The 23,623-nt window shown below is 36.1% G+C and overlaps 1 protein-coding gene across 1 annotated transcript in view; it reads right to left on the bottom strand.

Moving 5' to 3' along the window:
* Nucleotides 1-2,966: 2,966 nt before the first annotated feature.
* CACNA2D3 (calcium voltage-gated channel auxiliary subunit alpha2delta 3) overlaps nt 2,967-23,623 on the bottom strand; it is a 457,261-nt gene continuing 436,604 nt past the window's right edge. Inside the window, exons 35-38 of the mRNA XM_061362402.1 lie at nt 21,934-22,045; nt 5,201-5,313; nt 4,330-4,412; nt 2,967-3,465 (exon numbers count right to left, since the gene is read on the bottom strand). Of these exons, the coding sequence (XP_061218386.1) occupies nt 3,370-3,465; nt 4,330-4,412; nt 5,201-5,313; nt 21,934-22,045 (404 nt within the window). The 3' untranslated portion in view covers nt 2,967-3,369. The remainder of the gene's footprint in view (nt 3,466-4,329; nt 4,413-5,200; nt 5,314-21,933; nt 22,046-23,623) is intronic.

Genomic DNA, 23,623 nt, shown 5'->3' with positions numbered 1-23,623 from the left:
AAAACAAAACAAAGCCTCCACAAAAACAAAACCAAGCCCTGCAGAAGCTGAAACTTCCAGCAATACCTCTTGCTGTGTAGAAACAGATTGTACAGTTGTCCTGGTTCTCCTTCTTGAGAAGTTAGTCAAGAACTAGTCAAGTTCTTGAGAAGTTAGTCAAGAAGTTAGTCCTCCTGACTTGACCTCAGGTTCAAGGAAATAAAAAATATAGATGGTGTCTGAATTTGCTGTTTATTAAAAGTACGTATCATTTATGTATATTCAGTTGTATGTATGCATTCGTATACATCCATGTTTTGGTATGGACTACATCAGACTTTGGATCAGAGCTTGCATGATATTTTCAGAATTTGAGAGAGTAGCACTAGTAAGGTTATGAAGTTTAAGCCCTTCTCAGTGGTACAGAGCTAATGATGACACACAGACTGGTAAATTTAACAGCAGTCAGGAACATTGCAATGAATTAGAATGCGATCAGCTTTTCTGTAAAACTTTTGAACAGTCGGCATGCTTTCAGTCTGTGTCAGCTAGCTCTGTCCCATAAAACTCATAATCATTGTTTCTGTGTTTGGACGTAGACTGTATTGCAGCTACTCTGTTTTGAAGACCAAGAAATCTTACTAGCATATACACACGCCACTTAGTTGGCCTCAGTGCTAAGAAATGTTTCCAGACACGCTCACTTTACTAGTGTAGATGCAGCCAATTGTTTCAAATAAATCAATTCAAAGAGATCTGACAGCATTATCACTGGCATACTATTGATCTATTATATGCACTCATGACTGATGTTTGAAATTGACTGAATATACTCAACTGAATAGGAGAACCTGTTCAGGCAAAGATCTATAAATATGAACCCAAGGCAACCTCTCTATTTCTCCTAAACTGCTGGCTTTACATACCTAAATCCACATTGTATCTGAAACTTCTAAAGGAATAAATAGAAAACTAAATAGACACCTTCATTAGCAAAAAATTTCAACTCATAAGTGTTTTTACACTTAGCAACTTATTTGGACTATTCTGTTTTACATAGAAACTTGTTTACGTACACCAATACATTCTGCCTTTAAAACTTTGTCTTAATGTATGAAAATTGAACTGTCACATTTCTCTGAGCAATATTAATTTACATATCCACATTTCAATCCTTTTCACAATATTAATTTAGACTGTCATATTTTAATCTCTGTTGTTACTCCCTGGCTTCTTTCTAATTACAGAACTGTCCACCCATTTACAAAATTAACGATGAACTATTATTAGACATTTTAATCTTGGTTCAGTAGAAATAAATTTTCTCCTTTAATGTATTTCTTTTCTTTGCAAGAGCAATGATAATTTATACATCAGACAGTACGGGCATTTGTATGCAGAGCTTTTCAATGGCTCTAATGAGAAAGATTTTTCTTTTCAACTTCTAATAAAAGGAAAAATCACCTGGACTCTATTGGTTTATAAACATTTCCCATTTCAATTGCATTAAGAAAGAACAAGCATCAGACATACAAAATCATTATAAGTCTATACTGTTGTTGATTCTGGAAAATCAGAAGCAAAATCAGAAACTAAAATACATTATAAATAAAGTATTGAGATTAATTTTGGGAAGAATGGTGGAGGGTAAGGAGGAATGGTGCTTAGAACAAAACCAAGCAAGAACTGCAGGATATCTGTGTCACTCCAAGTGTAGAAAATGCCTTGAATTCCCAATTAGCTTAGTAAACAGAGCATGTCGCTAGGACAACAGATAGACTGTATGCCAGCTGGAAAATTATTCCCATAGTGAGTGATTTTGAGACCAACAAGGACGGACAGAGAAGTCTGTAGAAAAACATTCCTAACCAAAAAAGGTGAGGAAATGAAAATTATGAGTCCAGACAAAATTCTTTATGGTTTCAGAACCAGAGGAAGTACCAGTGCACATTTGAACCTGCTAAAGCATTGAAGTGGAAATCTTATTTTACTAGTTCTTCCTCTTACAAGCTGGATAGTATTCCTTAAAACAAAGCCCCTTAGCTGTCTCAGCTCCCTATTCTCATCTAAAGACACAGAATAAATCTGCTTATAATTTATCTAATGCTAAAATCATAGTTACTCCCAATCAGGAAACTTCAATCTTCAAGCACCAGATTTAGAATAGTGGCATTTTATTTTGCATCTAATGTATGATATTGTTAGAAGTACATTATATTCACTTGATAGTACTCTACTTCATATAAAATGGCAAAGATAAATGGAGAGATTAACATACTTTGAAGATCAAGATCTTCGTAAAACATATCCACAACAGACATTGCTAACAATTACAAGAGGAATATACTCATCATACGAGGTGAAGGATAAATATCCGTCTATGGAAAGGGTTTTAAAAGACTCAAAAAAAATCTTATTTTATATTCTCATTTCCCTTACAAAGAATAATGTAAGGCCTAAAACAAAAAAAATACTGGTCTTGATCTTTGCTCACTCAGGGTGAGCTTCAATGAATTCTCAGTGAAAACCATGAGTTCTACTGATACAGATGTGTTGCAAGTCAAACTTTTTCTGCTTATAAATTTCCTAATAAAGAGCTTCTCACAGCTGACATGATGTCTGTAGGGCAGAACACTAACAGAACAGCATCATCCTTTTATAGAAGTTATTTTACATATCTTCCCACAAATTGTAACAGATGAAAAGTATTTAATTTTGCCATCTGCAACCAAATCAACCTATTTGATCTAAATCTTGACCAAGTTAGGCAAAAGGCTTTAATCAGGCTTTGGCTCACTCTCTAAATGTGACTGAGATATTTACAGAAACCAAACCTTCACTATAATTCAGCACAGCATATTACCTGCTTAGCTTCATACATGCACATGTGTTTCTTTGACTAGTTAATAAAAGTTCTTCTACCTTATTCTAAAAATATAACTCCACGTTTTCTTCTTAATCTTTTCAGAAATAGCCTTAAAGCATAATAAATCATCTTCCATTTATTTTATTCTCTTCCCATCATTAATTAATAGAACAAATACATTATCGTACTTAAAATACACTCTGAAACTGTGATTTTAATATACTTTATTGAAAAAAGTACACAGTTTTAAATTATTTTCAATGGGACAAAGCAATGGTCACCTCTATCTACCTAGTCCTTTTTGATGAATCATGACTATCATATGCCAAATTCACATCTGCATGACTTTGCAAAGTAAAAAGATAAATCTCTTTTCAACATATCTTTAAGAATTTATATCACCAACAGTTTAAAATTATGAAATGCTGATGCTCTGACTATATTTCATGTCCTTTATGTTGCACCATTTCCCAGTTCACAGTTTATCCATGTATTAGCATGCCAATTGAATATGTCAGTCAATGTCACCTTGAGAAAATCGTCAATAGCAGAAGAACAAAAGCAACAAGAGGAGGTTTAGCACTAAGGCCTGAGACACCACCACATTCTCTTGCATTTTCCTAAAAAACAACAATAAAATAAAAAACAAAAACAAAAAAAAAAAAAACAACAAACAAAAACACAACAAAAAAATCACACACAAAAAAGAGGGAAATAAATACACTCAATTTTGATACACATGATCATTCTTACCCTCTTCTGTCTATGCAGCATAGGTTCAAACAACAAAACCCATGAACTAAACATACTCAGGAACTAATACAGGTACAGACTTTCATTTGAACAACTTTACACAGTACAGTGAAAGTGAGCATGATCAACAGGCATGTAATATCCCCTCCATTACATACTTTAGGTCTCATTCTACATTGCATTACACCATCGAAGGCATAGAAGTTACTCCAGAGTCAAATGGATGTCTATGAACATACGCTGCACAATCCACTGTAATCATGTCCCAGTCCCTACCAAATACTTTTGTCCCTATACAAATAAGCCTACTACGCAGAACAGAGCAGTAACGATCTCTCCCAAGCAATATGTGTAAATATAATGAGAGTTGAAATACAAAAGCTAGTTACTGAAAAAAATCTTTAACAGTATAAAGTTCCCAGACATCTCTAACGAGGAATATTGTGGTCTGTGCTTGAGCCAGAGAAATTCTCAGATATTCCTGGCTGCCAGTTCATGCTCACATCCTACCACATTCTCTTACATGATACAAAATAGTCTATTAAAGCAGCAAATCAACACATTGCCTACAGGAGTACTCAAAAGATATGCAGCACTTAAAAAGTAACCCACTTCCCTTTCCTACTGTGTTCTGAGTGTTCAGAATATTTCCTGATGTTTCATCTCAGAAGGTAGCTTTTCCTTTCTTTTTTTTTTTTTTTTTCTTTTAGACAAATAAAATAGGAACTTACTTCAGGATGAAATCCATGACAGGACTCTGGGCGCCTTCTTATCTTCTGAGATTTCAAGCGTTCACATTTAAGGGATTCATTATGTACAAGGTAGTTAAGGAGAGATGTTTTGAGCATTCCATTTTTATGTGAGTATTTTGAAATGAACATAGTCTTCCAGCTACTTCCTCTCTCAATCAAAAATCCAAAGTGATATGTGTGGTCAACACAAGAAAAAGGTAATTCTAGCACTTTTTCCTCAGTGATTCACAGTTTAGAGAGTATGATTTGTACTTACCTTGCTAATCTGTCTTTCCATACGTAGTCTAAAATAAAAGCACACTGTAAGCTACTTTTGATAAATTCCAATTTATATGAGAAAACAAATCCTACAACAGCACAAAATAAAAAAGTAGGGCAATTAAAAATCAAGTGATGGATTTACTTGCTATGTATCTACATTTTTAGAAAGCAGGTTACCAAAATACTTTCAATACTCAAGTCCAATCCTGAAATAAAGAAAAAAAAACTAGACTGAAAAGACTTTTAGAAGCCCCAATATCAGGAGCTCCATTTTTATAAGGAAATTACATACTTATACTAGTTTGTTCAGCTATCTAAAGATGACCATTACTTTATGGTGCTTAAAGATGCACATAAATGCGTTTGCTTAATTTGTATTGGCTGTTCAAAAAAAAAAAAAAGTGAATTCTCCTTGAAAATAAGTAAGAATGTAGTCTCACCTAGCTTAATTTCAAACAGTCAACCACTTTATAGTGGGTAATGATGCGTTATTTATTAAGTCATGTAATGCAAGTTTTATGTAATAAGAATTTTTTCAATATTTGCATCTTGAATATCTTTCTGACAACTTTGCAATTAAAAAGGATATATCTTATTTCTATAGGTGCCATAGTAATTGGTGGGACAGAATCGCAGAAGCATTCATTATCTACTACCACCATGAAGAGATTGCTGCTTGGGATTTGCTGGATAACAAAAGACCTGCAAATTAGAAAGAAATCAAATAATGGTGATATTGTCTGTATTTCTGACAACAGGTTTTCTTAGGTTTTAAATTGACACCTGGATTACAGTTACAAATAACACTGATTTTATATACCATACTGTATCACCACACCTTGTAAAAAAAAAGAGGGTCTAAGGCAATGCTTCCCTTATTTCACAGAATGGTTGCCCATTTTGACATGCACGTGATGCTGAAAGGGACACAGGTGAAGCAGAACGGATACTGCTGATATCTTAATGCTGAGACTGGGACACAAGTGAATTACCACGGAGTTTATCAGTTTTTTCTTTTTCAGATTTCAATATTGAATCTCTATGTATTTATGAAGTGGATTTTTTTAATTATACATGAAACCAATCTGCAAAGTTAATGGAGGTTCTTCTGCAGCCACATAGTGATAACTCATGGTCCCAAACTTTAGCCTCTATGATCACATTAGGGTCTTTATTCTCTCTGGGTCTTGATTGAAGCATCATGAACTACTGAGAAAGATCTCAGCTTTCATCCATCCTCTTGAGAGTCATTTTACTACTGAGCCAACAAAACAGAGATTAAGCCTCAAAATCTTCCTAAGTGAGGAGATTTATTTTAGAATAATGATGACTGCATGGTACAAATACGGTGATAACTCAGCATCACATTCAAATTAAGACAAAGTAGGGAACTCAAAAGGAGAGCAAGAAATAAAGACATTGCTTGTAAGAAGGAAAGCACCCAGGGGAGACCAGCGAAGGATCCTGTGGGCACTATTCAATGATCCACATAGTTACAATGAGCTGAACTCTTAAGCACATACCAGTGAGAAAAGGGGAAGGAGGTAGAGCCAAATAGGCACTGCTTAGCCTTTCTTTTGAAATTCAGGACACAATACAAAGAAAAGCTTTAAGGCGCAGACCCAATTCTTGATAAACTGTCAGAATTTATATGTCATATCAACAGCCTATCCACCCTATCGAATAGCACTGATATCTGGCAATTCCAGGAATTAGGTGTTTTTCAGTGTGGTATGCTGGTAAATGTAGAGAACATTAAGTGAGGGGTTAAGCACCAAAAAGATGTGGAAACATATTTTTCCTCAGACATCTTTATTTAAAATACATATTGCCTTACTAAAATAACTCCCTGCTTTCTCCAAAGATCACAGAGAATGAAATAGCAGAGGGGGCAGGGAACATTCAAACCTACCTTCAGAAAAAAAATTAAAACTAGAAAACTGACTATGAATATGTTGCCAATGGAAAGATTAAACACTCCAGTATTTTTTAAACTTACTGAACCTCCATTAAAATTACACTTAGAGTGATCTGCAATATGTTAGCTTTATGTTTATACATGAAATATACATTTATGGCATAATGTAAAAGGCTGAACTTTATAAATGTACCTACCAAACAGCTGGAGCATGTAGCAAGACTGACATCATTGTAACGGAGCATCTGTGGCTTTGTGGATTTGTGTGTGAGAGAAATGGGGCCAACAAAAGGAAAGGAAGGAAAATCTTTAACAGACAATAACACCAAAATTGTACTGCATGAATTTCTCAAAACAGTTATGAATAAATCAAACCCTCAAGGATCAAAAAAAAATATTAATTTCATTCCCAGAAATTGTTACCATTTGAATTTTGTGCAGTCTGAAACTTCTATTTATTGCATCTCTAAAACTAGCTCAGAAAAGGACATGAAGGGCATAACGTGTTTAAAAAGTAACTGGATGTGAAATGATTAATTTCTGTTTTTGATGAAAAGGGAATTATCACTCTTCAGTTGTATTTACAGTTTGCCTGAAACCAAGTCTTTTTGTGATAACCCCTTTTTGTGGCCCCCAGGTGATTACAGAAGCCTGTGAGAAAGGATGTACCATATAGGCAGGCTTAAAGGTGCCATTTCATTAAAGGTGGGCACATATCCCATTTTGTATCTTCTCTCACCCACTTCGCTGGGATGCCATAAGGGCTGTACAGTATAAGCTACTGCTTTGCTGAAGACGGGGTGAGGGGGTAACAGTAGGGTGTGTGGGGGGGGGTGTAGTAAAAAAAGATTGGGAGCTTTTCCTATCATTTCACTCAGCCGAAATGGGAAAAGAAAGCACTTTAATCCAGAAGAGTTTCCACTAAAGACCTATGATACTGAAAAAAATTACTACGTGCCTTCTCTGACAAAAATATCAAAAACTACAAAGGTTTGTAGGAATTAAATGGTACAGAAAATTTTGCTAGACCTGGTAATTTGGGGAATGCAGTATATGCATGGATTGTCAAAGAAAGTTTTTCTACTTTAGGACTTATACAATAGACCTAATTACACTGGTTCTGTTTACCAAACAGTGAACACTCTTAAAGATCTACTGTCTCTTTACTACAGACTCTTGTGAAGTATCTAACCTTACGGTGACTGCCACAGAGCATGTGACTGTCATCTAAGGAGCCACCAATGATGCAACATTTGGCTAACTGCAGAATTTTTTTCTATGGTGCATAATATTTTAAGAAATACCTTGCAAAGTGGAACAACTACCTTCTCATCCACCCTACTAGGGGTAAATAAAAACCCAAATAATCTTATCTTCCACAAGCAGTGGAAGAAACAATTATCAGATCTAATCTTGAAATGAAGTTCTAAAGCCAAGTGCATGTCCTCACCAGCCATTGACTTGTGAGGTCACAGGGAAAGGATTAACATATCAAGAAGTGAAGACAGAGATTAAGTTGAGCAAATAACTAGGGGCAAAAAAACTATTTGTGTCCATTTAAGTTTTCTTTTCTATTAGTAGAATGTGCACAACCAAACTATACGTCTTTAATCTTCTGTAATGTAAGATCATTTTCCAGCCACAACGTGGTTTTACCCTCACTAAATCAACGACAAATAAGTTTCTGTCAGTCCCAACCACTGCAGTTTCTCTGTGTCTGTTCAGATAATTCACATGGCACTGGTTCCATGCCCAAGCTGGATAAAGCACACAATCATCCCAGCAGCAGGTCCACTGTTTGGGTTCAGCTTTCTGTTTCCATGGTAACATGCACATGCATCTCTCAGATTCATTTTGAGTGAATGTGCATGCCAGTAAGTCTCATGAACCAAACATTCACAGAAAACAAAAGGTGCATAAACATAGTCAGAACAAAGTCTTTCAAATACTGAAATATTCCACGAAAATGTTTCATTGTGTAAGACACGACTCAGTCGCAAGGAGAAAAACCTCTAGCAAACCAGCTTCCAAGACTGCACTGGGAAATAAAGTAAGGTGCTGACAAAGTAATGAAAACAGCCTTTTTTCTTGGCTTTTTTTTTTTTTTTTTTCAGTGAGCTCCACTGTGAATTCTCTGAAGTTGATTTTACAATAAGTATTTCTGACCACCTGCTGGCTTAGGCTGTCGTTTGTGTCACTGGCAATATGGGTGCCAGCTCTCAAGGACAGAGCAAGGGGTTTTATTGACCTTTATTGCTAGTTTAAGAAGCTAAAGAAAGTATATGCTTAATAGCCTAGGTTTAATATTTACACTAGATGTTTTGTGTTTAAAAGGTAAATTTCTTTTATGTTAAGTAATGTAAATCTTTTGATTTGAACCTTTTTCCTTTACACCAGTATTGTCATCATACTCAGGAAAAAGCCTTGCATATGTCTCCATATATAAAATGGAATAAATGTTGGGGTTTCTATTATGTTGAAGCCATTGAGTCAATAAGAACCTTATTAATGATTTCTCCTTCATCTTTCATTCACTGAGGAACTAGTTTGGTTTGTTTAATATTCAAGTTCAGAGGCTTAAAACAGACCTGAGCACAAACTACTTCTTCACTTTGCAGGGAAGGTGAGGAAGGAAGAAATGCAATACTTGAAAGGGGTAAAGAGAGGAGGAGGAAGAAAATCTAGTCATGCCAAACTATTTTGCTAATGAAGAAAGAGCAAGAACAGAGAGTACATCTGCAAGAAATTCTGTATTTTGAGTCAGAGCATCACACAGCACTTTTCTCATGTTGCACACACTTTGTTTCTTTCTAACTTATTTCTGTATTGGCTGACATAAAAACATCTGCACAGATACCACACAATTTTATTTTTTGGGGGAAAAACCCCAAACAAACCAGCTTTATGTTTTATAAATAGTAAGTACTTGCTCAAAAATGCAAGTATTTATTAACCTGTTCATTGAAAATTAATTTTTTCATTGTGGAATGAAACCAAAGAAATGACTTGGAATTCAAGTACTGCTGCATTCATAATGGTATTTGTTGAAGTCGTGCTTATGAAAGCATGATAAGAAAGCTCACTTTTAATGTAACTAAATTAGTCTTCCTACAAAGAACCAGCTCCTTTTAATTTCTTAAGATTGCCTAGAATCTGGAAAGATCACAATACGACTGTAATGTAATTCTTGGAGCGCAGGTACACCAGCTGCCTTTGTGCATGTAACTCAGGTTCTTGTATTAGAAAGGTAACCATCTCCAACTTATCAAAGTACATGCAGAGACACAGGCTACTCAAGGATAATTCAGAGCAGAAGCTTGGGTTTGGTGATCTGAATTATCCTCTGCAGGAGGGTCTTTCTCTCTTTTTAATGGCTGAGTAGTGATCCTGCAAAGAAATGAATCCTGAACCCAGTGAAATGTGATGCCTAAAGCCAAGTGCAGACTGCAATACCTGTTCTAACAGAGCCAGCACATTACATCAAAATGTTGTTTTGTTTTGTTTTCAGTTTGAATCTCTTCCTTTTGCTTGTATATATAAAAGTTTTAATGCACTTATAATGTATATTATTTTGTTATCATAATAATTTATTTCACAGACTATGCTTAAACAAAACCCAAACAAACAAAAAAACCCACCAAAACCAAAAAGAGGCAACCAAAACCCAAACCTAATTTTAAAAATATCAGTTATTTTCCTTATTACATGAATTTCTCCTGTGAGGAGTAGTAATTAGATGTACTCAGGGCAGTAGATGGATAGGGACTGAGCTGACACTACCCTTTGCTATACTGTCCTCTTTCCACACTGTGTGCTTCTTTCTCTTCATCTTCCAGCTCCTCAACCTCTTGGGTAGTAAAGCATTAATAAGGCAATCAGGAGGGGGATAAACCTCCCTGAAAAGGAGGGAGATGTTCCAACATGGGGTGAAAGGGCAGTGATGATAGGACAAGCAGAGTCAGTGCCCTGTGGGAAAGGGACAGAGGGAAGAAGGTTAATATATTAATTGCTGCAGCAGGTGGCTTTGTTGTGGGGCCTCTGAAGGCTGCCATTTAGGGATTTCGGAGCATCTCCCACATTGATTAAAGCAGGCACAGCAGTACCAAGACAGATCCAGACCCTTTTTTCTTCCTGGCTGCTACAGTTATGAGGCTGCTATATCTCCAAAAGTAAGATGCATGTTTTACCAGCCAACCACAAGATCACACGCATTTGTCAGTCGTTTCCTTCCTTAATGCAAATAATTGCTTCACAACAACTACCTGAATCATAAGGTGCAAAAATCTGTATGTGGTAGGCTTAACACCTTGTCTCCGAAATGCTGCTGGCTTCAACTTTCCTAACATAGCTGGATTCATAAGAGGCAAAGCTAAGCTAATTCAGTTTCAAACATGCAAGAGAAGTGTCTTGTCCAGCTAAGCAAACTTAACCTTTAAGTTGTTTACTCTCTACTATTTGTCTATGTCTGCTATTAAAGGAAATCGATATTGCTGTTAAGAAGCTTAGTCCCTGTATTTCAATGCAGGAGAGATAATCCATTTCCTTGTTCACTGATGTTAAGTTTTGGACAGGATATAAACTGAACAGACTTAAGTTTTGCCTACTTATAAGCAGTCACTTACAGTTCAGACTGAGGATCCCAAATACCATCATTTCTTGGCCAATTGCACTGAAATATTTTCCTTTTCCTGGCTTACAGCCACACTGCCATTAGCTGGTGGCCAGTGACACAGCTGTGTGACTTGCTGCAAAAACAAAGAATGGTAATAAACTTCCTGACGGCATCCAGAAATCTCTGATTTTCAGAGAAATTTTCTCCTACTTTCTTCCAATAGCAGCAAAGGTTGCAAGAAGTTTGAGGAACCAAATGAATTATAAGCAGCAGGGAACTGTGAAGATTCTGACAGTATAAAACTACATTTGAGGAACCAAAAAGTATAGTAAAAATATATTGCCATTATCCTGCAGAATGGAAGATATTTATTTGTAATTTGATGGTGATTTGAGCACAACACCAACATTCAAAGCAGTTCAATTTGTTTAAAAACAATGCTATGTGATTCTCGCTAAAAATTAATTATTATTTTCACACAGAAATACTGCGTTATTGTGCAGAACACCTTTGTTCATAAGAATTATTGATCTAGATGGTGTATTTTACAAACTATATATTTTACTTTTCAATTTCATGTTCAGGAGTTTTAACAGCCTGATTCAAGAAGAAAAAAAATAAATCCATATATGCATTTTTCATTTGTTTCTGTAATGACCATAGGAACACTTAATACTATTGTTTGATGCTACAGTGATGACTGTGGGATTTACATTCAGATTATGACTAGAACAATGGCTCGTTGTTGCGTTAGCATATTTCACTCCTGCACGTACATAATCATATCAATAATTTTTAGGAGGCAACAGAAAAGATCTTTTTGCTACCAGCTGTTTCGCTCATGCAGATGAGCAAAGCATACTTTCTTCCACACAAGAAGCATGGAAGAATTTCACTGTGAGTAGTTTGAAAAGAAATAAACTGAGGGCAGTATTTTCAAATTGGCAACCTAAACACATGCACAAAGATGTGAAAAAGTACTCTGAATTTCCACGGTACTCAACTCAGATATCCCCCACTGGGTGCTTCAATGCTTGAGCATCTGTAAATTCAGCAATTTCCCTCTGTGCCTTTCAGTGTATTTTTCTGAGTGCCAACCTGCATTAATGAAGTTTGAGTAATTTGGATTAAGATTAATTGTTATTTTGGGATTACATTTCATATCTGTCAAACTCAATCTTTCCTATTTTTTAGAGAAAGAAAAAACATTCCAGCACTAGGGTACAGTAAATGGAAAATATTGTGCACTCTGCACTCAAATATGTGTTACTCACATAACTGTTGGTTGCAAATGTTCAACCCCAATGGTCTGGAACAAACTTCAAGAATTCAGCTGAAGTGCAGATATCCACTGTGCTATTTCTCAACTCCTATCATGTGCTTTCCAGGCTGCTGGCTACATTTCCACTGACATTTCTCTCACTTATCACATTTTTTTAATGAATGAATGAAATTGTTATATCACAGTCAAGTTGAGCTATTTGGGGATTTTTATTGGTGGATTTTTGTTGTATTTTTCCTTTTTTTTTTTTTTTTCCCAAATAAACAATGATAGAGAATGGAATATCTTCAATGCAATTTATAAAAATAACATATATGCCAATAACAACATTTCTGAGAGCTGCAGCAGCTGAAGTATATGAAAAAGCAGCTAGTGGTTCTCTCATATAAAAAGGGACAGATAAACTCTCAACCTCAGGCCTGTAACCTGAACCCAAGCTAGCAAAATACTGCTACCACATACAGCCTGACTGACTGCAGCATAATTTGGTGTTAGTGTAAGAATACCTACTTAAAGCAACACTCAGAATCAAGGATTGTTGTTGGGACTGGTCTTGTTCAACATCTTTGTCGCTGACATGGACAGTGAGATTAAGTGCACCCTCAGCAAGTTTGCCGATGACACCAAGCTGTGTGGTTCGGTTGATATGCTGGAGGGAAGGAATGCCATCCAGAGGGACCTTGACATGCTTGTGCGGTGGGCTGATGCCAACCTCATGAAGTTTAACCATTCCAAGTGCAAGGTCCTACACCTGGGTCAGAGCAATCCCAGGCACAGCTACAGGCTGGGCAGAGAAGAGATTCAGAGCAGCCCTGCGGAGAAGGACTTGGGGGTGCTGGTCGATGAGAAAATGAACATGAGCTGGCTTCAGTGTGCGCTCGCAGCCCAGAAACCAACCATATCCTGGGCTGCATCAAAAGGAGCGTGATCAGCAAGTTGAAGGAGGTGATCCTGCCCCTCTACTCTGCTCTTGTGAAACCTCACTTGGAGTATTGTGCACAGTTCTGGTGTCTTCAACATAAAAAAGACATGGAACTGTTGGAACAAGTCCAGAGGAGGGCCATGAGGATGATCAGGGGACTGGAGCACCTCCCATATGAAGACAGGCTGAGAAAGTTGGGGCTGTTCATCCTGGAGAAGAGAAGGCTGCATGGAGACCTCATAGCAGCCTTCCAGTATCTGAAGGGGGCCTATAGGGAGGCTGGGGAGGGACTATTCATTAAGGACTGTAGTGATAGGACAAGGGGTAACGGGTTAAAACTTAAACAGAGGAAGTTTGGATTGTATATAAGGAAGAAATTCTTTATTGTTAGGGTGGTGAGGCACTGGAATCGGTTGCCCATGGAGGTTGCGAATTCTCCATCCCTGTTGGTGTTCATGGCCACATTGGACAGAGCCTTGGGTGACATGGTTTAGTGTAAGGTGCCCCTGCCCATGGTAACTGGGTTGGAACTAGATGATCTTAAGGTCCTTTCCAACCTTAACTATTCTGTGATTCAATGATTTAAGTGAACAACATCATCCTCACCATTCTTATGTCTGCCAAAGGCTGGCAACCCCAGAGAGCTGTGGCATGGCTGATAACCATTTTGTTTCAGGTAAGAAAACCCAGAAATGCTATTCCCCTTTCATCAGTCAGGGGATGTTTTCTCAATAACTGATGCTCAGATGCAGGTAACTTACCAACTGAATATTAAAAATGTCACAAACTTCCAAAAACTTTGAATATACAGACTTTAGGATGAAAAAAGTACTTTGTGTAATGAGGAATTTGACAACGGTCCTAAGCTTACTAGTCCAGCTTAATGAGGATGTAAGACAATGAAGACTTTCAGATCACTAGGTTTAAAACGGACTGCAAAATTTTTGCAAAGAAATATGCTCAAAAACCCCACAGGCTTTAAATATGTTTCCTGCATGGCACACGAATCTTAAGATTCATGTTGTTTTCCCAGGTTAAAAGCTATTAAATATGCATTAAGCTCTCAAGTCCCTTATAAAGAGACATGGGACATGTACAGGCACCCAAGTAATGTTTTCATTGATTGTCATATATTATTTTTGTAATATAATATAAATATATTATAAACTAAATCATAAATTAATATAATGATATTTAAATTATTATACTATATTATAAACAAAATTTCCCAGTAACAATTCTTCACAAGTGTGCCTGACTTTAAGAATTCACTTCAGTCAATTTGATTAGTCTTTAGTTAAATTAATTAGTGAATTTAATTAGTTTTCCGATTCAGAGTCATCTTTGTTGTATATATCACTACTCAGCTCTATATATTCTGGCATTCATACTTTTTAAAAACTCCTATCATTACAAAACAAGCTTTCATTGCATCAGCTACTATCTACCATTCTATTAATATTTATTACTTTTAAGTAGAGTAATATTTATATTTTACAGCACTATGAGCTTAACTATTAACAGTCCATGGGTGGAAATCACCATCTTCCCATGCAAAAGTTTTATTTATAAACTTCTCAAGCTCTGTGCTTCTCAGCTCTACGCTTACTTAGATGACATAAGCAGGGAAGTCGGGAGTTAAGAGAGAGAGCACATCTCAACCTACTTCTCAGAAAAAAACCTACAGCAAAACTAATGACAACAATAATCAACTGAATTGCTAGGAAGCTGACCCACCTATCTCCAGGATTTTATAGCACTTACAGATAAACCACACAGTCAGTGCTATGAAGTCTCCTAATGAAAAAGCTGTATACATCTGCAAGAAAAGAACATCTGTACATTTCCTCATCTTTCTTTTCCTTCTATAGAATCCCTCTCTCATTCAGTATATATTCCTTGTCATTTAAAAAGCTCTTTGAAAAAGATTACTAGGGTCAGAACTTTTTTTTAGATTAAATGTACTTTTTAGCCTTTGATCCACATTGATTCTTTCCTTCTCTACCTTTTTTTATTATGATTACAGTGCAAAGCAAATTGAGAGGGAGAATCCAAATACACATTTGTCTAATTACAGATTTGTCTAATTACAGATTTGTACTAATTACATGGCTTTGCCAACTAAATAAACAAGCTCCAAGGTTTTGATTCTGGGGGGAGGCCTTTGATACAGAAACTGAGATAATGATGAAAGATTATTTTTGCTATAAGGTGGCATTTTGTGTATAGGCAGCTACAATTCTGAATTCAACAAGCATGCTAAAAATGTTCTGAAACAAAAAATGATATTGAAAATCTCTGTCTATTTAAAAACAAAAACCCCAAGCAAACAAGCAGAAAAAACTATTTGAAACCTGTCCAAGTGATTGCTAAAGTAATGACTGTCAGGCACAGATCTGCCCAGTAACTATGTCTTGCTCTATTATTTCATACACCTATTTTCTTAAATGAAATTAGTAATTTATAGTGTTTCCTGAACTGGTCATTCAAAATATACATTATCAAAGGGTGGAGTAAATTACTCATATTGTGACTTTAAATTGCACCTTCATGACAAACATCATCATCATCACTGTTGTCTTTGGAGTGAAGAGGAAGTTTCTCAGCATACAAGTGGAGATGTGTGGGTAACACAAAACACAGGATTTTAAACTAATTATAAAGACCTTTAACAAGTAATTCTGGAAGTTTAAATTGCATAACTTGATATTTTTTAGAAGGAAAGAACAGTAAAAAGAAAATATCTTTGGGAATCTTCTAGAGTTTAAGGGTTTTGACTATGATAAGTTTCCACCGATACTGCTGTTGCTGCAAATATAAAGACATTTTAATGCTCATAAGTATTCTACAAGTCTGTGAGAGCTGACTTTCAAAACAGAGGTGCAAGATGACTATAGACTAAGATTTTGATTCTTAAGCCTTCAACAATGAAGTACTGAGGTATGGAAAATACTGAGTTTTCCCATGAAGATACTCCTTAACTTCCATGCACATCTAAGTGGGCCTTCAGAAACGAAGATCTGTGCAACGTTGCCAGGATCAACAGTAAGCACTTTGACTATAGCACACCTGTGACTCCACATGGGCATAAGTCAAAAACATTTATGTGCATGGTATCACGTACATACTTGGCATCATTGCTGAAAAAGCAAGCACATAAAAACATAGAGTGTATACAACCTATGGTGAAATACAGAGAACATTTGGTTTTCTTCAGGGTCCTATAAGGTGGAAACAGTAAAATGAACACAACCAAAATGACTTGTAGGAAACTTGCTATAATTTACTGCCCAAACTACCATGGGAAATCTACAGGGATATTCTGATATACACAGAGCTCCAAATGAGAAGAAATTGGCCCTTGATGCTTTGCTTGTTTTATGTGGCAAGCTGATTTGTTTGGAAGTAAACTAACTACATCTGAAAAGGCAAGTGATTATTTATTTCATGGGAAATTAAACTGCATATTTATTTACACATTTTAAACAGATCAAGTGCAGTAGTTTGGCAAGCTTCTACTGAGAAAGGCAGGCAGAAATAATTTAGCAAATGGTGGTATGACTGAAGATTAAGTGGTTTTTAAAAACCATTACCATTTTTAATGTCTTCAGATTGCACTATTCCTGACACTAATATACTCATCCCCTGAATCTAATTCACATTGTTATCTCTCACTGCCAAATAAGCACATCCAATGGACAAGCCTGAATTTGCCATTATAAATCTACATGAAGGGTTCAGTGTCATCCTGGACTGTAATTCCACTGCTATCTACCTCTTTTTATCAACAATGAGTATCACTTAGTGTCCAGTCTATAAGAAAGCAAGTGATTTAGTTTATTGATGATTTTCCCTGTTAAATTGTCTGCTTACTAACGCTGCAATGGACCAAATATAGAATACATGGGACACTGTTTAATCAAGTAAGTAGTTCCTAGAAATTTAACAGGCAATTTACATGTGATGTACAGCAAAGTAAAGGGAACACTTACATTCATCATGCGTAATTAAAATATGCATGTAAGTCTTTCTGAGGGTTAGGATGATTGTAGCTGCGTAATTCCTTGCTTCCCAAGTGAGAATATGGCTTTCTCATATTTACTTTTCTCTTTGTGTCTTAAGATAGTGCACAAAGAATCAACTGGGAACAAAACAGTTTCTTTGGGGTTTTGGTATTGACCTGTAGACCCAGGAGTGCTGCAATTAGAAGAGAAAGGGGCTTTGCTCCCTGGGTCATTGGAAGCAAGGCTAGATTTCTGATCTACATCCAAGTCCAATATGTCATCACATGAACAGGAGAGGTTAAAAGAGCAGACATTTAAGCATTTGACTGTGCAACTACTGTCTGACTTGTACACCCATAGTTTTTACAGTTGAACATGCAACTTTGGCAACTATGCACTCAAATGGTTCCTTGTAACTCTGAAATTTTAAAATATACACTTAATCTATAGTTAGTTAAGTAAGTTGCTGTGCCTACAGAAGATCTATACTCACATTCATAGTAGCCTGAGTTAATGCTGAAATCAATGGTTTTGTCCTAAAAAAAGCTGAATGAAAGCATCAAATTTTCAAATGAAGCTGAATGAAAACATCTGAATTCTTTTTGCACAACCAAGACTTGCACTTAGAGAAAACTGCTCTACAAACAGATGAGCAGTTATACTAGAAAGATCAGGTAACTTTCACTGGTCAAACATCCTAACAGCCATTATCCTTTGTAATTTGTAACAACTTTGTCTTTCTAAGGATGCATTGCTTGGAGGTTTTTAGTGCTTTTTGAGTATCAGCAATTAAACTTTGCAATGCTGAGATCACTCTAGTGATCAAAAACTGGTAATGTAACCACTGAGAAATGCTGAAGAACTTTGGTTGACACACTTGCTCAATGGAAGCAGCATTGAGATGCTTATGTAACCAAAGACTTCAAATTTAATGTGTAATCAAAAATACATCTCAATGTGTTTTTGCAGCAAAACACCTTTAAAACCCATATCAAGTCTGTCTGGCATTAGTGTACTTATGACTCAACAGAAGAGTTCCAGTTGACATTGATTAAGAAAAAAAAAAAAAGATTTCCCTTTAGCAGTTAACTATTTCTAACACTGTAACTGCCATAAACATGCAAAAGTCTATCATCTGCGCTTTCAGAAGTAATGGTGGGTTTTTTTTATAAGCTATAAAAGGGAATAGCTTACTGGAAAATATGAAAGCATTTCAGATGTTTTTTAAAATCCCAGTTTTCCACTCTTGTTGACAGTGCTTAGAAAATGTGGGTTAACTTGTTTTTGATTACTGTTTAAATAAGAGATTAATTTAATAATCATTGGGATATTGAATAACAGCAAATTATGATGTGGGACAGCCAAACCCTGACCCTAATGACATTCTTATGTTAATTCTTATTTTCTTTTAGGCTCCTGCTTTCTTAATGAAACCTATATTTTTGAAAATTGTTTTTAAACACTGCAAACTACCCCAAAGAAGCATTTATTTTTTGCTAGTGAGAGACAAGTTTACATATAGTGTATTTTATATTTCAGTATACATTTAGTGCATGACTCAAAGTCCGCTTAAGTGTATAGGTGCCCTTCAATTGATTAAGTTTTCAGAGATGGCTGAGAAGGTGACCCCGCTATTTATGAAGTAATTAGCATGTAGGCTTTTCTACTATGTGATTTATTTGAGTGGATACTTTGATTGACATCCAAACGTGCACGATCAAAATTTTGATTGGTAACATTTATAAGAACAAGGCTTGGTTTTCATAACTGCAGTTGGTAAGTGTTCCCCTTAGCAATTGTGAAGTACACAGTATTTCTGTATGATCAGTAACAGCACACCAGGACAGAGTCAGACTGAGCTTCTGACTCTCCCTATGTGAGCTTCTTGACTATGACTGTGACTTTGTTAGCAATAACACAGTATTTGTGTTCCAAAATATCTTATCTAAGTAACATAATATCGTTTCAATTAACGTCAGTCATCATTTTTACTTCTACCAAGAGACTGTTTTTTTCCCTCCTTTTTCAGACAAGGACTCTATAGCAGTGCCTAACACTGTAGGAACAAAAGTGATTTGAATGAGTAACTTGTGACACAAATTTTCTTACAGCAGAGCATTTACACAACTTTTGTTTGCAAACCTGTTCACAATATACTCACTTTTCCAGTGTCTTTCAAAAGGTTTGTAATGAGTGCATATGCAGCTAAATATTTACACATATATGTTTCTATTTGTAATCAACATTTGCAGGTATATATCACAGATTAATGTATAACATGATCCAAGAAGCACACAGAAAATAATTCTGCTCACTCAAAGGGATCTGAATCAAGGACCTAGTATGCACCAGATGCCATGAAGATTAACCATTGAACACAGCGTCAGTTCAAGACTCATGGTGCATAAGATTGAACCCTAATTTTGACTGATGGAGCCCATCATTCTTAAATTACAAGTACTAAGCAATACACTTGCTTGTAAAAATATTTATTGATACTGAGGCTATGAAACAGAAAACTGGGTCAGAAGATGTAGGTCTACAAAGGACTTTGGGTCACATTCCTCAGCTGTTCTGCGGGAAAGTGTCCTGGGTTATAACAAAAATATTTGGAATCCAGTGCAGTCTGCAATCTTAAGATGCAATTTGTAGATTGTTAATCACAGTGGGTAAACGGTATAACGAAGAACTTTCCCATGAGAATCTAATAGTTTTTCTGGATTATTTCTTTAGTTTTTGCCATTGCTTGTGGAGAAAAATAATGGGTGCCTTGAGATCAGTTTTTAACTTACAGTGTTTTCTTTTAGCTTTTTGTTCCACTGTGGAGCACAAAATGTTTTGCTATGAAAAAGATCTTAGTGCATTATTTTTGAAATACTATAATTTTCACTAAACTCAGTTTCCAACTCTGTGCTGTCCAAGTACTGCAGAATTGTATTATTTTTGAAAGTTATTTCCTTTGACCTGAAGTTACCTAACAAGGCAGACTGAAATCTGCATTCCTTTGATAAAACCTGGTCCTGTCAAACTAATCTTGTCACAGAATCATGTCTGTTTGCAATATTTAAGCAGAACCATAGAATCACAGAATGGTTTAGGTTGGAAGGGACTTTAAATATCAACCAGTTCCAACCCCTCTGCCATGAGCAGGGACACCTTCCACTAGACCAGGCTGCTCCAAGCTTGGACCAACTTGGCCTTGAACACTACCAGGGATGTATGATAATTCGTTGCACAACTTCTGCTAAATGATCACAAAATAAGGCTGCTTGAATTCTGCAATACTAGCATGAAGCACTCACAGCAGTATAACATACATTGTATTTGATATGTCAAGTGGAAAAAAATCACTGCTTGATTTCGTCTAGTTTGTATATTTCAGGCAGTGGGACATATTGTTACAGTTAAGGGTTCCCTAGAATAAATTTACTAAGGACTTTCATACTTCTACCCCACAAAGCCATATACAAATAAGTATTCATACAAGATGTTAATAATTTCTGTATAATTAGAAGCTGGCCAGCAGCAAATTAAAAGTGACTTTTAGCACTTAAGATATATCTTCAGTGCACTTACTCTTATTTCCTGTTTTAAAGCAATGAAGATACGGAGGAGAAAATTTAGAAGCAGGTCCAGAAGCCCACCTATTGACTTCAAAGAGGCAAAGTTTTCACCTTTGTTTGCTGATTGCATATTGATTTAGTCTGGAAAGGGAAACTCGTAACAAATTTTGTTTAACTTATAAATTCTTCCTGGTATTTACATTGATAGGCAAATTACTGCTGTAAATACTAATCTCCTTTGCGATGATGACCTCTCAGCATAAAGGAAATCCAATTAAGAGAGCTACTGAAGCACAAAAATTCACATAAACAATACTTATGCAATTCTTCAATTAAAATGTACCATAACTACAGTAAAAATGTTACTGCACACAGACACTAAATACAGAAGAAAGACATTTTCAGTATGAAGGAGGAAAGCTAGACTGAAGTCTTTCTCTTATTTTAACCCTATAAAGGACAACTTTACCTTGACAAGGTTGCAGCACTGACATGTGAGATTTGCTTCTATTAACTCAGCATCTCAGCAGTGAAATCTTGAGGAATAGATTTAATCCTTTTACACTCTTTCAGCCTAACAATTCTAAGAAGGAAACAGTGTTTGGCATTCAAATAAAACAACCAGATCTTACCGTACCACAAGGGAACTTCTAACCTATCCAGCAGGGTTTCACTCTTGGGTAGGAGAGCTAATAGAACTAGCCTTTTTCTATCTAAATCCTTACAGAATATGCACTTAGAATGTTGCCTGTGTGCAGAAAAACTCTTAAAACATTCGCTGTTATTTGAAATTAGCATACTGGTTTTACTCTTTTTGGTAGAAATAATAGGAACTGCTTTAATTTAGAAGTATCAAACTTTTTAATGACCCCTGTAATTAGAGAAATTACACCCTGACAGAGGTCATTATGTAAGATAAAACATAACAGACTTGTACGTTCCTCAACATAACCTTGAATAATTCAGTTTTATTGCTTTCTCACAAACAGTTGTACAAAAAAAAAAAATTGAAAGGGCTTACTTGAAACAGTCATCGCAAGCAATATTCCCCGTGGTCTCCTTTATAGTGCGTTCGGAAACAAAAGCTGGATATTCAGTATCACAGGGCTCTAGCGTTTGTTTCAACCTCTGCGCTGTATGCACAGGAAAAAAATATCTTCATGTTAACATGGCAAGAACAGCAGACAAAATTCTGAACAACATGAGATGCTGTACTACAGAGCTCACAGAGGATGGAAATCTTACTCAGCTTCTGCCACCCTGTGAGATTTCCTAGGCAGTGCATAACACTATTTTTTCAATTAAAAGAAAAAAAAAAGTTTATCCATGGAACATAATTTCGTAAGACATAACCCTTACGGTAGTTATTCATGGTTTAGCCATTGCCAAGCTACTTTACATTTAAGCACAAGCTTTTATTCTTTCTCTATAGATTCAAGATGGACTTACTGTCGTTTTTATTTCAGTGATATTATGCATCACTTACTGTTATGTATGGCTGTTTACAATTATTTGATATCTAAATTGTGATACATTTTACTGAAGCCAAGCCACTTTTTTTTTTTTTTTTCTTTTTTATTACAGCTTGGAAACCTTTGCAGAGTTTCATCAGTTAGAGGTACTCCGTGGGTGGAGGGCAGAAGCAATGCTTGTTATCTGCTTCCCAAGATTAAGAGTCCATGACATGAAGCCCTACAGTGCAAGGGAAAAGAAAGTGTCACTATTTACTGTTTACATTTTAAAGACTGGAATACTGAGGTACCAGGAAGCAGTGAAACTGGTTCAAGGTCAAAGTATAGGACAGCAGCAAAGCTGCAAACTGAAGGCATCTCTTCTGACCCTCACACTGATGTATCTGTTAAACAATGTCTCTCACTCCCTTTCTTTTTCCTCCCCACCCCTTCATTCTTCCTTCACATGGAGATACACTTGCACATCAGCACAAATGTTAAGCCTATCTTAAACTAATTGCTAAGTGAAAAAACAAGACAAGGTATGACAAAAATAGATTACACTAAACAGGCTCTTGGACTTGACAGATCTTCCATTCAAGATAATCAGTTTCAGAGCTTGTGATGTGTCTACTTTGCAGTGCCAGGAGAACGACCAAAACTGCATTAGCAATCACACACTAACACTTGCATTCCTGAAATCTTCATAATTTTTATATTTAATTAAATATTCAAATGCACAGATCTCAAGAAAGTTACTAAGGTTGTTCAGAAAAGTTTTGTTATTTCTCAGGATTTCATTATGGTTGTGACATATTTAACAATGCAGCTTTTTTTAATTTTTTTTTAATTGTTTGACTAGCTCTACTGCACCTTCTCCCTTTCTCTTCTGTTCGTCTCACCTATTGCCAAGAATGGCTGAAATTTATCACCTATATTTTGGGTTTACCCTCACTTGCATCAACATATAGAATACAAGGTTGGAAAGCACCTCAAGCATGTCTTGAAGCATGGCTGGTGTAACAAGAGTCTGGCAAAGACCCATCCGTCTCATATCTCCAGCATTAGAGTTTAGAAGATAATAAGGTTGCTCAAGCTTTCAGGCATCGGTTTCTTCTCTCTCATTTACAGATGTGATTGAGATTACAAGATCTTGTGCAGAAGTGTTTTTCATACTAGGGTTTGATAAATTGGCAAGTGTGTAGGAACACTCTAGGATCTTTGTAATATGTGACACTCTATTAATGTCACAATTTGAGC

This window comes from Neopsephotus bourkii, unplaced genomic scaffold (genome assembly GCF_033783945.1).
Source record: "Neopsephotus bourkii isolate Nb327-2 ecotype Australia unplaced genomic scaffold, CSIRO-AGI_Nbou_v1 NB_1120, whole genome shotgun sequence".
Classification (NCBI taxonomy): Eukaryota; Metazoa; Chordata; class Aves; order Psittaciformes; family Psittacidae; genus Neopsephotus; species Neopsephotus bourkii.
Note: the sequence above shows the minus strand (reverse complement) of the source record. Positions and strands in the feature narration are given on the sequence as shown.